The sequence below is a fragment of the Aplidium turbinatum genome, chromosome 3 (genome assembly GCF_918807975.1).
Source record: "Aplidium turbinatum chromosome 3, kaAplTurb1.1, whole genome shotgun sequence".
Classification (NCBI taxonomy): Eukaryota; Metazoa; Chordata; class Ascidiacea; order Aplousobranchia; family Polyclinidae; genus Aplidium; species Aplidium turbinatum.
The window spans coordinates 10,596,542-10,612,371 of record NC_137474.1 but is presented as its reverse complement, the minus strand read 5'-3'; the positions used below and the strand labels follow the sequence as shown (position 1 = coordinate 10,612,371).

At 38.6% G+C, this 15,830-nt stretch overlaps 1 protein-coding gene across 1 annotated transcript; it reads left to right on the top strand.

The window, feature by feature from the left end:
• The first annotated feature begins 1,589 nt into the window (after positions 1 to 1,589).
• LOC145766381 (arylacetamide deacetylase-like) lies at positions 1,590 to 14,600 on the top strand. The gene is made up of 9 exons (XM_082578078.1): positions 1,590 to 1,777; positions 8,719 to 8,863; positions 8,955 to 9,023; positions 10,309 to 10,366; positions 10,592 to 10,725; positions 11,420 to 11,612; positions 12,649 to 12,765; positions 13,578 to 13,782; positions 14,307 to 14,600. The coding sequence occupies exons 1-9, from the start codon at positions 1,628 to 1,630 to the stop codon at positions 14,478 to 14,480; spliced, it is 1,245 nt and encodes a 414-aa protein (XP_082434204.1). The 5' UTR covers positions 1,590 to 1,627; the 3' UTR covers positions 14,481 to 14,600.
• Positions 14,601 to 15,830: the final 1,230 nt, after the last annotated feature.

The following is a 15,830-nucleotide window of genomic DNA, read 5'->3' as shown; positions in this document are numbered from 1 at the left end:
GACAGGCATTCGAAAATAGACTTGCAAGCGAACGGACTGAACTTTAGAACGAGAATGTTAAATTCACGACTGGGGAATGTCGCTCTTCTGACACCGGTCGCAATAAATTATATTGATTAGAAATATTTTTCAATTCCCGAATAGCAAATTTGTAACTTTGATTTAATAAAAAATGATTCATTCTATTTAATTCGTTTGCTTTTTTGTAGGAAGTCATACCCCTAGACTAGACAGCGAGAAGCCTAAATTATCCTTTTTTATTATCCTTTTTTAATTAGAGACTTAGAGTCTCTCAATATTTTTTTTCTCAATATTCTTTTAATATATCCTTTTTATTTTCCTTTTATAAAAAATAATGCCACAATTAGATAGCCAAAACCCTGCACTAGAAGATTAGAATAAGGAAAACACTACACTAGGGGCTTCAGACACGTAAAAAGCCTACAGGTCTACTTGCCGAGACTAAACATCACGCATTATTTTACGTTAGTAAAATGGAAATTTACAAGTTAAAGTATAGCATAAAAAGGAAATTTGCATGCAGACATTAAAAAAGAAATTGGAATTTTATTAGGCGCCATAGGTAAATCCGCCCCTGGTCAAGTAGAGAGTAGAGTTGAAGATCTTTTTTGATGATGGGGTTTGATAAATTGCATAGTTGGCGACTGGCAACGCTGCAGAGATAACAAAACAAATGCCGTATATTTGCATTTGCCAATGCACTCATTGCACTGTGAAAGTATGAAATATAAACTTGTGTTGGTGGCATTCCCAGCTCAAAATATGGTAGACTTTATTTAAAATATGGTTTCAACCCAGGGGCGGATCTACCGGGTGGGCCTGATTGGTACAGGCCCACCCAGATTGACAGTGGGTCCACCCAAAATCAGATTCTTGAAAAAAAAACATATTAATGTTTAACACTAGAACAACCAAGTGGCACTAAATTGTCTGTGGCATCACTATTTCACAGCATTTGTAAGAGATAATCGGTAACACCAAGTTTTTGTATGCTGGCCCGCCGTTGCATTACTGGTGAAGGCAGGGATACCTAGACACCAAGTCTAATATCCCTAGGTGAAGGCCCACCAAGATATTTCCTAGGCCCACCCATAAATTACTTTCTGAATCCGCCACTGTTTCAACCCCCCCCCCTTTGGCAGCGTGTGACGTCATGATATTGAGAATGATGCTTTCAGTCTCTTTACGGTAGGTATGTCTTTAAAACAAAGTTTGCCTAATTTTAAACAAAACTGCATTAAAAGAGGGAGTTTTGCCAATACCAAACATTCAAATATCTCAGCCAGGAATTAGCAACAAGAAAACATAGATGCTTAGCTTAATTTCCGAAGAAAACAGGATCTTATCCTTTTGCTATGCCACCGGACAGCACCTTTTTACTTTTTACACCTTTTTACAAAAATAAGTCAAAAATTTAGAAATGTTTTAAAGTTCTTAAATGTGCAATTTTAAACATGTGATAGTGACTCAAGATCTGCATAATTGCATATCAATACTTACGGTATAAAATGTTTCTTTGCAGTTTACATGCATACAAACAGTGTGTAAAAAAATATACGAATCTATCGAAGCTGATACTTGTTCACAGAAATCAATATCTGCACATATGTGGTTAACTTGTCTAATAATTATGGTATTTATGACATTCTTGTCATACATTTTTTGTGTTCCTTATCCAAAACAATGGAAATGGACGCTGAAGTTAAAGCTACTGAGTGTTATGCTGATCAATGCACACCGACTTCGTAGATTTCTAGTAAGTCAAGTAAAGAGCAGTCATGCTGAGATTGTTGTGACTGGGTTGCTGAACTGCTACATATTGTTTGTTTTGTTTGTTTTATTATCTTTATCCTGCATTGCAGGAAAGCGGACTTGAGCGCTATGCATCGGTGTACGCCTTCCGACGCACTCCTGACCCACGCTGCAGCCGACGGCAATGTCTGTTTCCGGTTGTCTACTCTACTTATGACTTAAATTTAGTACAGTACTACCCATTACTCGAAATCGATCACTGGGTAGAGGCAATTATCGTAAAGTTTCTTGCCCAGAGAAACAACAGCAAGTGCGGGTGGCTGGAGTCGAACATGCAGGCTCTCGACTGCGAGCCCAACGCGCTAACCACTCGGCCACTGCTGCCAACATAACGCGCTAACCACTATTGTGATCATAAACAGTCGATATCAATGATTCCTCATATGAAGCATGTGCCCAATTCTTCTTCTTCATTGTGTATTACACGGCTATAGTCCAGAGAATCATGCAACCTCTTACTCTGACGTTGAACTCGGCTAAATCCTGTGCAGAGCATCTTGCTTTTAGCGCAGGACATTCGAGGAGATGTTCCATTGTTTGCTCAGACTGTCCAGTGTCCATAGGCGTCGATTTTTTCTTAGAAGAGAGGAATTCTGGGTGGGCGAGAGTTTTCAAACAGATTTCATTGAATGTGTATGTTTGCAAATTCGCAATGGTTCGGTCTTCGAAATGAGCATATTTTTACTTCGGCAAAAACTTTGCCGAGGCCAAACGGCAAAATTTGAAATTGCCTCGGCAATTACTGTGAATATTTAGTAGGAAAAGATTGTACTAAAACATGTAAAACGAGAAGCGAAAAATGTACTAGAGTGGTCTATTACGAACGCATTGTTTGATTTGTTGTGATGTAATAATACCAAAAGTAGTGATAAAGCGAGCAGCGCCATACGCACGCTATTACGGTAATTCACGTAAAAAAACTCACGGAAAGGGGAAAGTAAGTTAATTTTGGGTTGATTCAACGTTCGAGTCAGCACAAATCGATTTAATTTTTCCGGCGGGTCATATTGCGTAACAACAATGCCCAATAAGAAATTTAGGTTTGTTTTACATTAATTCGACATCTAGCCACGTTGATTTATAAAATAATGTTAATTGCTCAACCAGGTAGGCTACAGGTAACATATTAATAGCTCCCTGCGAGAAGATCGCCTCGATTTATGTAAGCTTATATTTATAAGCCAACATAATTTCGGCACAATTGGGACACTGCGAGCAACACAAAGTCTGTTTGATGAACTAGTCAGAATCGGTATCATCAGATGCCGTATCTGCTGGACGAGATAACGGAAAGCGCGGCGCAACAAGGAGTAGATGCTTACAATAATTTGACGTCTACTGGAGTTAAATCAATGCAAATAGGGTGATATTTTGATAAAAGATTCTCCCAGCTGGGCACGTGCCTAAGCGCCGGCGAAGTAGGAAGTAATCCAAATAAAACATCCAGCAATAGTAAGATTGAATCAACATCCTAGTCTGGTGTAGTCTGAGAAAATTAGTTTTTTTCTTGTAATCTTGTGGTCCTTACAATCACCTCGGCAATTGCCGACGCTAATTTCGAAAAGTGTGGTTAGTCTTTCTCACAAAGACTGCGTTTAGCGTCGCTGCAGCAATTAAGCTTTAATAGGTTGGATGTTTTCGTTCTTGCATCTTGCGATCTTAAGAGCGCTGCTAAACTAAACAAACTTCTTTTATGTTTTCCTTTGCGACCTAAAAAGCGCGTGACTCGACCTGTTATCTTTATAGTGGCGCCTTCGGATTTGCCGCATTTTGATTTGTAAAAGCGATTGTTTTAGTTAAGTACGTCTTTACTTTAGTTTGTATCGGTTATTTTATTGTCATGTTCATTATGATGTCATATTTACATTCCCTTTCGCTGACCGGGAACTGAAGTTTGATTGTGACGTAACAAAAGTGAGGCCATTCGGAGAAAAGATCAAATTGCGGACGCAAATTCGGAGAAAAAATCAAACGTGGCTTTCTCTCACCAGGAATTGCTAGCTGCGGCAGTTGCCGTAGCAACAACAATGCAGTGAGTACTGCATTTTTTTCCACGCAGCGTTGTTGCGGAATTGGTTTGTTCTGTCGGATACCTAGCGAGAGATGTAGCTTAAAACAAGAGGTTGCACTGCAGTTGGTTGGATAGTCCAGCGTTTAAGAAAAACGGAAATAATTGTAACGAACACTTCATAAGTGTCATGAAAACAGGGTGGGCGAAACATATTTTGCCCACCCTGGTTTCACGGCAGGGTGGGCGTCGCCCACCCTGCCCACCCTATTTCGACGCCTATGCCAGTGTCCACATTTACATTTTACAACAAGTGCACTTCCCAAGGAATACCCCCTGTGTCGCATTGATGTCTTTCATCCTCCAATACCAGTTCTTAAGCTGTTGAGGCATCACCAATACTTTCAGGGTTCACAGTTTCTGGGAGGAAGGCCTTCTGTGGGAGAGAGCTCTGTATTGGCCAATTCATGATTGTTTTTGTTTGTCATATCCAGGCTTACACGCGGTGATTGAAGATTTAGATTAAGTGGATGGGAAGGCAAGAAAGCCAATCTTTGTTACCACCTTCACTTCTTCAGGCATGCCTGTTACGGAATGGCCCGATTCGGTGAGTCCGATTCGGTGAGTCCGATCCCTTAACGGGGGATTTTTTCAATTTTTTTTTTTTAATTATCGGGTACCGTGGCCTAATTATCATTGCCGTTTTAGGGTTAGGGGTTAGGAGTTAGGGTTAGGGGTTAGAGGTTAGGAACTCACCGAATCAGACTCATCGAATCGGACTCACCGAATAGTAGCAGACCCTGCCTGTTAAGTGTCCTGCCAAAGACATAGCCCCATGCTCTTGACCAGTGTCGTTTCAGGGCTCTCACCACTTGGCAATGCAAGCAACAATTTTGGCCGATATTGGCTCGGCTGCCAGCTTCTCTTGCCACACTTGAACCCGCACATTGGAGGTGACCTCATCTTAACCCATTAGGACAACTGAAGCAAGGAAACTTTTTTTTGACTTCAATCGCCTGCGTGCTGGAGTTTGGCCGTTGAGTGAGTGTCTCAAATCCATATCCTGACAAAATCTTTTCTTTCTGCTGGTCACGCTTCTTCTGATGTTGGGAAAAGCCATTTCAGACAGAATGTGCAGAGATGTGATCTTGGTTGGTTTGAGACAGCCTGTACTCAAATGACAGCTTTAGCTCATTGTAGGATCGATTTTGTAGGCATGTGCCGAGTGTTCCCAAGCTGTGCAGGGGTATAATGCAACTGAATAGCATAAAGCTAAAGCAGTTGACCGTATTGTATCTGGAAGGGCACCCCAATCAGAGTATTTTAGTTTCTGTATGATATTATTTTAATTATAATACCGTATTGTTTCTATCTCTTACACGTAAAGAGAATTGGAAAGATTGATGACGTAGTTCATTGGGATATGAAACGTTAAAACAGTCAGATAAATTGTTGAATAATTCTACTTGTGAGATGATAGTTGAAATGTTTGAACTGACGAATGGTTCACCGCTTCCAACACGTAAAAAATCAAATTCTTGAACAGCAAACGTGTTTGTCGATGGATGCAACCTAATTCGTACCATGAACAATTCGTACCTTGAAAAGATCAAGAGAAAAAATTAAAAAAAGCTGAAGTCGCTGATCGCAGTTTCCGCAAACATTTTAAAATTTTCCGCAAACAAACAAAAACTCTTGGGATCATTTAAAGAAATTTTAAAATGTTTGCGGAAACTCTGACCAACCCTAACCTCTAATTCTTTTAAAATGTTTGCGGAAACTCTGATCAACCCTAACCCTCTTAAAATGTTTGCAGAAACTGCGATCAGCGACTTGAGCAAACTCTTAGAATCATTAGCCGAAAAATCTAAAATGTTTGCGGAAACTGCGGAAAAAACTGAAACAGCGACTTCGGCTTTGTTCTATTTTTTTTTCACGATTTTTTCAGTTTGTTTGTTTGCGGAAACACCCTAACCCTAAACCTTAACTCTTTTAAAATGTTTGCGGAAACTCCGATCAACCCTAACCCTTTTAAAATGTTTGCGGAAACTGCGATCAGCGACTTCAGCAAACTCTTAGGATCATTACCGGAAATTTTAAAATGTTTGAGGAAACTGTGGAAAAACGGAAACTGTGATCAGCGATGTTCTATTTTTTTCTCTAGATCTTTTCAGTTTGTTTGTTTGCGGATACCGATACATAACCGATACCCTAACCCTTTTAAAATGTTTGCGGAAACTGCGATCAGCGACTACGGCTTTTTTAATTTTTTTTGCTCGATCTTTTCAAGGTACAAACTGACGGTACTGGAATGGCCCGTTTCGGCTAGTCTGAATCGGCTAGTCCAATTCGACTAGTCCGATTCGGCTAGTTCCCTATTCGGCTACAGTTGTGAATTGCATTTTGTATTTTATTCCACAATACGGTTTCTTTTGCATTCCGACAACAAAAAATAAATTGAAATGAACTTTAGCGCAAAATGTTTGAACTATTCAATTGAAATGTTTGCTCACATAAAATCGACATGTAGCCTACGTCACCGTCTGTATGCAAACCAAAACTAAAATCGGAAATTTCAACAGCACAGTTTGAATTTTTACATATAAAATCATAACAGAGAGATGTATGTCCGATTCTTCTGTTTATAGAGAATTTTGTATTTTATTTCACAATATCGTTTCTTTTGCCTTCTTGCATTTTATCCAGTGCTTACCTTTGAGTGCCTTTTTAGACGGCAAAATCCATCATTTTAAATTGATTCAACGTCTGCAGACGTTGAATCAATCTAAAAATGACGAATTTTGTTGTCTGGGTTTGTTCGAAATAAGTGTTTTACATCAAAATAACATTTTTCATAATTAACAATAGAGGTTAACGAGATAAAGTCTCAGTGAAAACGTGTCAACGAAAAAAAGACAGTTGCCAAATAGCGTTTGACATAAAAGATGAAGTTAAAACCTAAGTGGCAGTTAAGAATAAACCTGGGTTTCGGCGTTACATGACCTGGAATTTTAGTTTTGGTCTCAATCTCATCATCATGATTTGGAGTAAGATCTTTGTTAGATGATTCACAAGGTTAATTGTTCTGTGGAGTGAGCATTCTGTTGCTACGGTTTTCTTTGGTAAAGTTATGAATACGGAACGTACCATATCACTAGGGATGTTTTCGGTGTCATAAATATGATTTAAGATCTCAGTAGTTAGGTCTAAACCCCACTCATCTAAAGCTTCGATAATTTCACCTATGAAAGAAACGATATTGTGGAATAAAATACAACATTCTCTAAATAAACAGAAGGCGTCGTTGGATTTGGAATTTTGTAATAGTTGAGGATTCTAATGAATTCTAAGTTTGCATACAGACGGTGACGTAGGATACATGTCGATTTTATGTGAGCAAACATTTCAATTTAATAGTTCAAACATTTTGCGCTAAATTTTATTTCAATTTATTTTTCTTTGTCAGAATGCAAAAGAAACGATATTGTGGAATAAAATACAAAATACAAGTAAAAACTGTAGCCGAATCGGACAGGCCGAATCGGACTGTGGCCGAATAGGGAACTATCCGAATCGGACTTGCCAAATTGGACTAGCCGAATAGTAGCAGACCCGACGGTACGAATTGTTCATGGTACGAATTAGGTTGCACCCTTTGTCGATTCCAAAATAAATATACACTACTACTTGCATCAGCTACTTCCTACTTTACAATTGAAAATAACTTACACTTTTACTATCTATTCAATATTGGCTAGAACTTTAACATACTTTAGTTTTATTATAACTTCTAATTCCCATCCATTATACACAACTCAAATCACAACTCTAATAATCATACTCAAATTACGCACCTATATATCACAGGTTTGCTTTGACCACATGCTTCCAGAGACCAGGGTAAAATTATATCACAAGATTCAAGAACTCATTTTTCTGGACAAAAACTCAAAAAAATTTTGAAAATCGCACGTATGTTGAGAAAAACCGATCTTCCTGGCTGGCGTCAGCACTAGGGAACGTTCAAATATTACGTAACGCCTTCGAGGGGGAGGGGGGGGGGGTTATCCAAAGCGTTACGTTAGCGTCACATCGGGGGGGAGGGGGTTCAAGCAAAACGTTACGTAACGCTTTCGAGTACGGAATGGTAGTTTTTTGTGCTGAATTCGTAGTGAAAAAGCGTTACATGGGGGAGGGGGAGATTGAAAAAAGCGTTACGTTGGCGTTACATGGGGGAGGGGGGGGTCAAAAATTCGGAAAAAAAGCGTTACGTAATATTTGAACGTTCCCCTACCTGACTACTCACTATAGAACAGCGTCGCTAATACCAGTGTAGCCTCCACAGTCCACACTAGCCATTTAGACTTTTTCAAAAACATGTGTTTCCATGCAGTCGAGTGCAGCAAGCATTGACAGCGATAGACACGTGTTTCGCCCACGAGGCTGGGCTCATCAGTATCACACCACTAAAGATCGCTCCTTTTCAACAGTGCATATCTTTGGCGACAGTTAGTTTAGTTGTTTTCTGTCCACAAAGGCTGTAAGGATTTAATTGACTGACAAAAGCAGCGGTTGAAAACTATGTGGCATGAATTAGTGGTGTGATACTGATATGCCCAGCCTCATGGGCGAAACACGTGTCTATCGCTGTCAATTCTTGCTACACTCGATTGCCGAGAAACACAATCGCACATATGCAGAAACTTCTCGTAATAGGTTTCGCAATAAAAGATTGCGTAATTAGAGGTTACTATCGGTCAGTGATCGACGAAACACCACAACAAAATTACACTATAAAATAGTTCACCTATTCTAGGACAATAATGTAGCCTGCCGCGGGACTACGCATATTGATTGTGACATTTATACTTTTTTAGGTTACGGTTTTTGTGCCATGTGGATACAGCAAAGCTAAAATCACCAGGGCTATCCTTCAGGCAAAACCTCTTGAGCCCCTTAAAGAAGTTGATGTTCTCATTCAAGATTGGGATGGAATTCCAGTTTCAATATACACAACTCGTGGTACTTTACCAGTGTTTTTTTATATTCTGATAATTAGTTTGTTTTGTTATTCCACTAAGAATGTGAGTTGTTTGCAAATTCATCATTGCAGGTGAAAGCACGGAAAATGGTCGTGGAATCGTATTTTTTTATGGTGGTGGGTGGCTCATAAGCAATTTCAGTAAGTCTACAGCGATATTGTTTGAAATTTGAGTTAATTGAAGATGGTAAAATTTATTCAAGTTCTCTTATTGTTTTAAAAACGTATGGGCCACTAGTTTGTAATTACCTCGTAAAAATTCTCCTACAAAAAATCTACTTTGGAAAATATTCCCTTGACAATTTTCTACCCTGATAAATATTCCCCAAAAAAAAAAAATCCATCCTGAACAGTAAATATCGTCCTGGAAAAAAATCCTCCCAGATAAATAAAGCTCTAAAACTTTCCCTGTGGAAATTTTTCTTTTTAGTTAAAAATTGAAACTATCTGAACGATATTTACCAGGGTGGATTTTTTCATTGGCATTTTTATCAATTACTTCTCAGTCTAGTAATTATAATAATGAAGATGTGTTATACTTATGGTACAGAATTCTCAAATTCATTATGCCGTAGGCCAAGTATCTCAAATATGAACATCTCAAAACACTTTAAGAACTGAAACGCGTAAAGTAAGATTGTTTTACAGTCTGTTTTCTTGCATCATAGGTTGTTCTCAGCGTTGGGAAAATATCTAATTTTCTTTAACATAACTACTTTCGTAAACGTCTGTAAAGCATGAACCAATCAGAAGCTGCGTTGTCTATGACGTCATTACGTAAATGAAAGTTAGAGGTGGAACAGAGAAAAACACAAAAATTCTGTTAGATAGAAAGTAAATTAACTGAACGTTCCGCCGAAGCCAGCGTGTCCTAGAGGGTTAGGGAATGCATGTCGCATGTTGATGTGGATTCGGTTTCCACCCCTGTCATAACTTTTTGTTTTTCTGTAATTACTAAACAACGTTCAAAGCACTGATCAACTCGCTGGCTGAGTGCTAGAAGGGTCATAATTGGACGGTAGCCATTTAAACCATGTTCTGACTGGTTCATGTCTTACAAGCTCTTACAAAAGTTGTTACGCTAAAGTGGCTACCATAATGGAATGACCCCAAAGCATTGTGGCATTATTTAATTAGGGTGGAGTGAAAAAAATACAAATCACTAATTCAAAAAAAGTCCTCCACTCAATAGTTGCCTTTAGTTTATTTTAGTCTTTAAACTAAGTTTAAAAATAGTTTTGAGAAGTTGTCTGGAATACTCAGGTGACAATCCTGACGCAAGGAAAGTGCACATTCCGCTTCTTTTGGCATCAAAGTTAGTTCTCTAGCACCACCAGTCACATAGTTATGGCATATGGCAGCACAAGAATATAAGTTACCGAAAACAAATATGACTGATGTGTGATATTTAATTTTTGGTTTGCAGGTCCTTTGCTGTTCAGTCAAATAGCTAAGCACACTAATGCTGTTGTGATTTCTCCAAAGTAAGTAAAATCCAATGTGTGAAAAAATGAAGATGACGGGAATATAGTTATTAATATTACGTCATCGTTTTTTCACGTTACTGAATCAACTGTCATGAAAAAGTGACATAAAATCAATAACTTTGATAAAAACAACCTACAGAAACAATTACTTTTGTTGTTCCATACGAGCGTATGTTAATTTCTATGACTTCCACGTAATTTGAAACTAGTGCTATCCCGCAGTTACAGAAAACCCCCAGAGCACCCATTTCCAGCCGCCTTTGACGATTGTTATGCTGTGACGTCACGTTTCTTCAGGCAAGCAGCTGATTTTGGTGTCGACCCGAAGAGGATAGCTTTAACTGGTGATAGTGCTGGTATGTTTGGGTTAGCCCGACATTTTTTTAAGTTTTTGTTTAATTCCATAGCTTGCTGTCGGCTGCATAGCCTAGTGGTTAAGGCCCTGATCAGACGATCGAAAGGGCGCCGGTTCAACACCGCTCAAGAGCATGCGGTTATGTTTTTGACAGGATACTTAAATGTCATGCCTGAAGATGGACACGAAAATTAGTTTCCTTGCTTTCCCATCCGTTTAATCTAAATCGTCTACAGTCGGGCATTAAGCATGTTTACAACTAAAAAAAGAATCTGTTTCACTCGTGTGAGGTATTTTAAACTGACATGATTACCTAACTAGCAAATTCAAGCCATAGAGGCATCCGTTTTTCGAACTCTAAATGAGCTGTGCTTGTAGACTCGTTATAATTCGAAGAACTGTCACAGGAGTTTTAAATTGAAAGCAATTTTAGCTGAAAAGGTCCATCCTGGAATCATTTTTCACCATGACAACGTTAAAGGAAATTTGAAGTGGAATTTTGATGGGTATTGCTGCCTCATTCGTCTTATAACACTGACAGCCAGAGCAAAACGGGCAGCGAAAACTGTAGATTTTTTTTCAAAAATGGTTTTAAAACTAATGATAGAAACTTCTCCCGGAGAAGTAGATTAACCTCAACGGTGGGCACCTTGCATAATGCAGTAAGTTTAAGATGATGGTTATTTGTTTTTCAGGTGGCAATTTGGCTGCTGCCGTCACTCACAAATTATGCAATGATGAAACGTCGCCTGGAAGACCTGCTTTGCAATATTTGATCTACCCAGTGCTTCAACTCTTGAATTACAGTCTTCCCAGTCGTGTGGAAAACCGCAACGATCCACTCTTACCAGGAGATTTCATAGATTATGCCAAATTGTGCTACATGGGGTAGGGTTAGCGTGAATTGTAATCAGAATGTCTTTAAGGTTTGATTGCAAAGCTTCAATTGTAATTATTTGAATGAACTGTGTGAGTTATAATTGAACGCCCCGATTAGCTAACTTGTAATTAGTCCGGCACAACAGCTCAGTTCGTTAAGGTCTCGAGTTTGTGAACGAAGAAACAGAGATCAAGCGGCGTAAGTCCGACTTTTGGGGTATGCACTTGAGCAACGCATTTCAAACACAGCTCTCTATTCAGCGGCACCTTTAGTGGATGCGATGATTTACAGACAACAACACTTTTGCAAAAATGTAAATTGCCAGGATCAAGCTTACAATATGAATTTTTCTCAGTCCAAAATGAAAGCAATCTCATCAATACTTGGACAGCTAGATATTTCTAGTTTTCTAAATCGACGAACTAGAGCAAAATGTTGGTAATTCTAATTTAATTTGGTAAAAACTTGTTTACTCTAATTCTAGGTCTAATCTAATCTCCGATTTTTTTGAAAATTGTAGTTAATCCAACAGTGTTTTTCAGCAATTGAAAAGAAACTGCGGCCTGTGCTCTTATCAATGTCATGCAAGAAAAATGCAATAAAACGATCAAGATGTCATACTGTCATTCCCTTGCTTAATCAGCAAAGTCATTAAAAACTTGATTAACTTATCAGTTCACCTACATCACAATTCACAATGTCTGTTGTGACGTGAGTGATTTTGGTGCTGTGATGGTGGAATGACACTTTGACCTAGAGTTGCCATATTGGTGTTTTCATCCAAATGGAAAAAGATATGGGACAACTGCTTCAAACTAATTCTCATCTAGTTCCAATTCTACTCTAATTTTGTGAAAACTTAGGTAGCTCTAATTCTGGTTTAATTTCTAAAAACCTAAATAGCTCTAGTTATAATTCTAATCTAATTTCAAAAAGCTAAAAAAATTCTAGTTGTCCAAGTCTGCTCACAATCAAACGGTTTTGTAGTTCTATTGTGCTGTCTGATGCAAATGCGGATTAACCTGCAGCCTAACGATATTTCAGATTTTGTAAAAATGAACGTATATCATCGGCAATACTCGACGATGGCCACCTCATTAAAAATGGAGAAATGGACGAAGATATTTTGAAGCATGTTGATGTGCAAAGTCTTCCCGCTAAGTAGGTCAATGCAAATTGTTGAGACGAACACCCGCGACTGAATTATCTAGAATAGAGACAGGAGACAGGAGATCATGTAGGCTACCACCAACTACACTACCGGTCGGATGACACCTTCTAAACTTTTAATGCATGACTGGTGGATTAAAACATATCTTATGCTATGGTGATCAACAACTGCAAGTTCCAGGCCAGTATTTTTTACCCTTTTACGAACACTTCTCCCCTTTATTAAATTAAACTACCAGATTTACCAGAAACCCAATAACTTTCAAAATGTTTATTCAAAATATAATAGTTTCAGTAACTGCTAAGTTGTTTTAATTAACATGTTTGCTACTCCGTTGTTGCAAATAACATTTACTCTAAAAAATGAAGCAGTGTTGTTCAACCTGGGGGTCACGAGCCGTTTTCCGGGGGTCGTGAGACGTCTAAACATCCAGTATATCTTTTCTAATTTTTTTTTGTGAGATAAGAATTGTGTTTTTTGTGCGGTTGTCAAGATTGTTATAAATTTAACGGCTGAAAATGCGAAAGTGTAGCTCTTAATTTTTTTCTTAATCTAGCCTAGTTTGGTCAGAAATGGAAGAAATGGAAATCGGAGGAAAAGTGTAGCCTAATAACATCGCGAAAAATAGGCTTTTATTTGGATTTTTTATTGAGAGTCACGAGGCTAAATTAATTGCTCTTTGGGAGGTCGCTGTGCAAAAAAGGTTGAAAATCACTGCTCTAAAGCCTCTACATATTTTCCAGCTTTCGTCACAAAATTTATTTTTAGTATTTTTTTGTATTGCCTTGTTTTTTTATTGCAGGTTTAAAAATTATTCCACACCCTCAATTTCCCTGAGTAAAAGTTTGAAAGCAAAAGAAAAACTAAGTGAAGCCGAGTGTGAAAACATAAAGAGGTTGATGACAAATCCCTTGTTGTCCCCTCTGTGCGCCACTGATGAGGAACTTGGCAACCTTCCCACAACTTTTGTGATGACGTGTGCTGCTGACGTGTTGAGAGATGAAGGGGTGAGATAGCCTAGTTCTCCAATAATGCCACTGATCTAGAAAACATTTCATTTAGAAATTGCATAAACGGAACTGTTTTTTTTTTACCAGCCAGTAATCCCAGCAGTTCAGGCTACCATTAAAAATAGCTCAGCCTACATGTTTCTGTCAAATTGACAGAAAATGGTAGGCCTATAAGCCCTATAGGCTACCCATTCCAATAAAATCATCGAAATCCAAGAACAAGGAAACTCTTTGAAGACGGCAAGTTGAAGTTAATGAAGCACTTGGCTTCCAAACATGATAAAGGAGGCAATAACCGATGCATTTGAGCTACCCGTACAGTATTCACAAGCATCCTGCTTTTTGTGTAATTGATTTCATAAGCGTGATATGTCAAGTGTGGCAGCTGATCTACCGTACAGAAATTGCTCACTCCAATCACCAGCGCAATGAATAAGAATATGATCATCCACGGGGATCATCTCTTGTCTATGTTTTTAGCACTTACTGAATACTGAGTTAAGTTTATTGTTTGTTTGCAGATACTTTACTATCAACGTCTTAAGAAAGTCGGCGTGGATGCAAAATTAGTTCATTTGGAAAAAGCGCCCCATGGATTTTTTAGCTTTACAAAATACGCCATATCCATTTCTCTGGATGAAGAATTTGATCAAGTCAATCTTGAATACTTTCACAGTTTAAAAAACAATTTATGACTATACTTGTACAAGTAGGCTGCTGTTGCGGCACAGTTTTTGAATTTTTTTTTTCTGCCACGAAAACTGTGTTTCTCGTATTCTATTAACCCCCCATTAGGGACCGTTCAAATATTACGTAACGCTATCGAGGGGGAGGGGGGGGGTTTATGAAAAGCGTTACGTTAGCGTCACATCGGGGGGGGGAGGGGGTTCAAGCAAAACGTTACGTAACGCTTACGAGTACGGTACGGTAGTTTATTTGTGCTGGCTGGTATCGTCGTTTGGATACTAAATTAAGCTCAAATCATATCCAACAGCACCTATTCAGCACCAACAAAATCTCTATCAAGTATCAACTACGGTACTGTAATTCCCGTAATTTCATACAGGTTCTAAGTGCTTAACACCTCGCATTGCGAAATTGCAAGGCAGCATTCTTGCATCACAAAGCTTGCTTTGATGTGAGTGAACAACATCAGGGTTGCCAGATGGCCTTTTTTTAGGCCAATTTCCAAAAATCTGGCCTTTTTAAATTGCAGTTGGCTTAAAAAAATTGATGCAAATAAGGCCAGAAAATCTGGCTTTATTTGGCCCTTTTTATGGCTGCAAATTTTGACCGGTTTAGAAAGTATTATTTTAAGTAAATTGCAAATAAAAGTATCACTTAAAGCCTGAACTATATCCGTTTTAATTACTAAGTAGAGACATAGAGAGTAGAGAATGTGTTAGCTGTGGACAGGGTGGTTCTATTGAGTTGAACCGGGTTTCGGGACTATTGCCAAGTAGCCTAATTAGTGAAGTCTCTTAGCTTAGTCAGCAGTCAGTAGCCTACATAGTACCAACAGCATAGTAAGGTGTAAGCAACTGATTCTGTAAACCAGAGGTGGGCAAACTACCTCCCGCGGGCCGCATGCGGCCCGAAACAACTTTCTGTGCGGCCCGCGAAAGGCTGAAGCAATTATATAAAAAATCATCCTAAAATTGCTTGAAAATTTTAATTACTATAATAACGTAATTAAACTTTTTCTTCATGTATTTGATCTTGATAAAGGTAAATTATAGTCTTTTTGTCGCATTGTAGTGCCGTAGTTTGTTTCCCCAGCCACATTGTGATCTTGCATGAATGCATGGCTATTATTAGTGTCAAAGCAGCCATTGCTAAACAGCCGATTACATCACAATTGAAATTTCTGACTTCAGCCTGTCGCATTATGAGACTTTCGCTTTAGTCTTGGATCAAGGCCAAGACTCTTGGTGTTGGTAGAGAAAAAAGGGGCGATGGCGACAGTTTTTCTGGTTATGTTAATTCTCTCACAGATGTATTCTGTTAGGCCACGATTTTGTTTAATTCGCTCTAAGTGCGTCTGG

Excerpts from the sequence above, each read along its gene's own strand:
- LOC145766381 (XM_082578078.1), top strand. The coding sequence starts at position 1,628 with ATGTGGTTAACTTGTCTAATAATTATGGTATTTATGACATTCTTGTCA. Across the intron at positions 10,726-11,419 it reads TTTAACTGGTGATAGTGCTG|GTGGCAATTTGGCTGCTGCC; the intron begins GTATGTTTGGGT and ends TTTGTTTTTCAG. Across the intron at positions 13,783-14,306 it reads ACGTGTTGAGAGATGAAGGG|ATACTTTACTATCAACGTCT; the intron begins GTGAGATAGCCT and ends GTTTGTTTGCAG.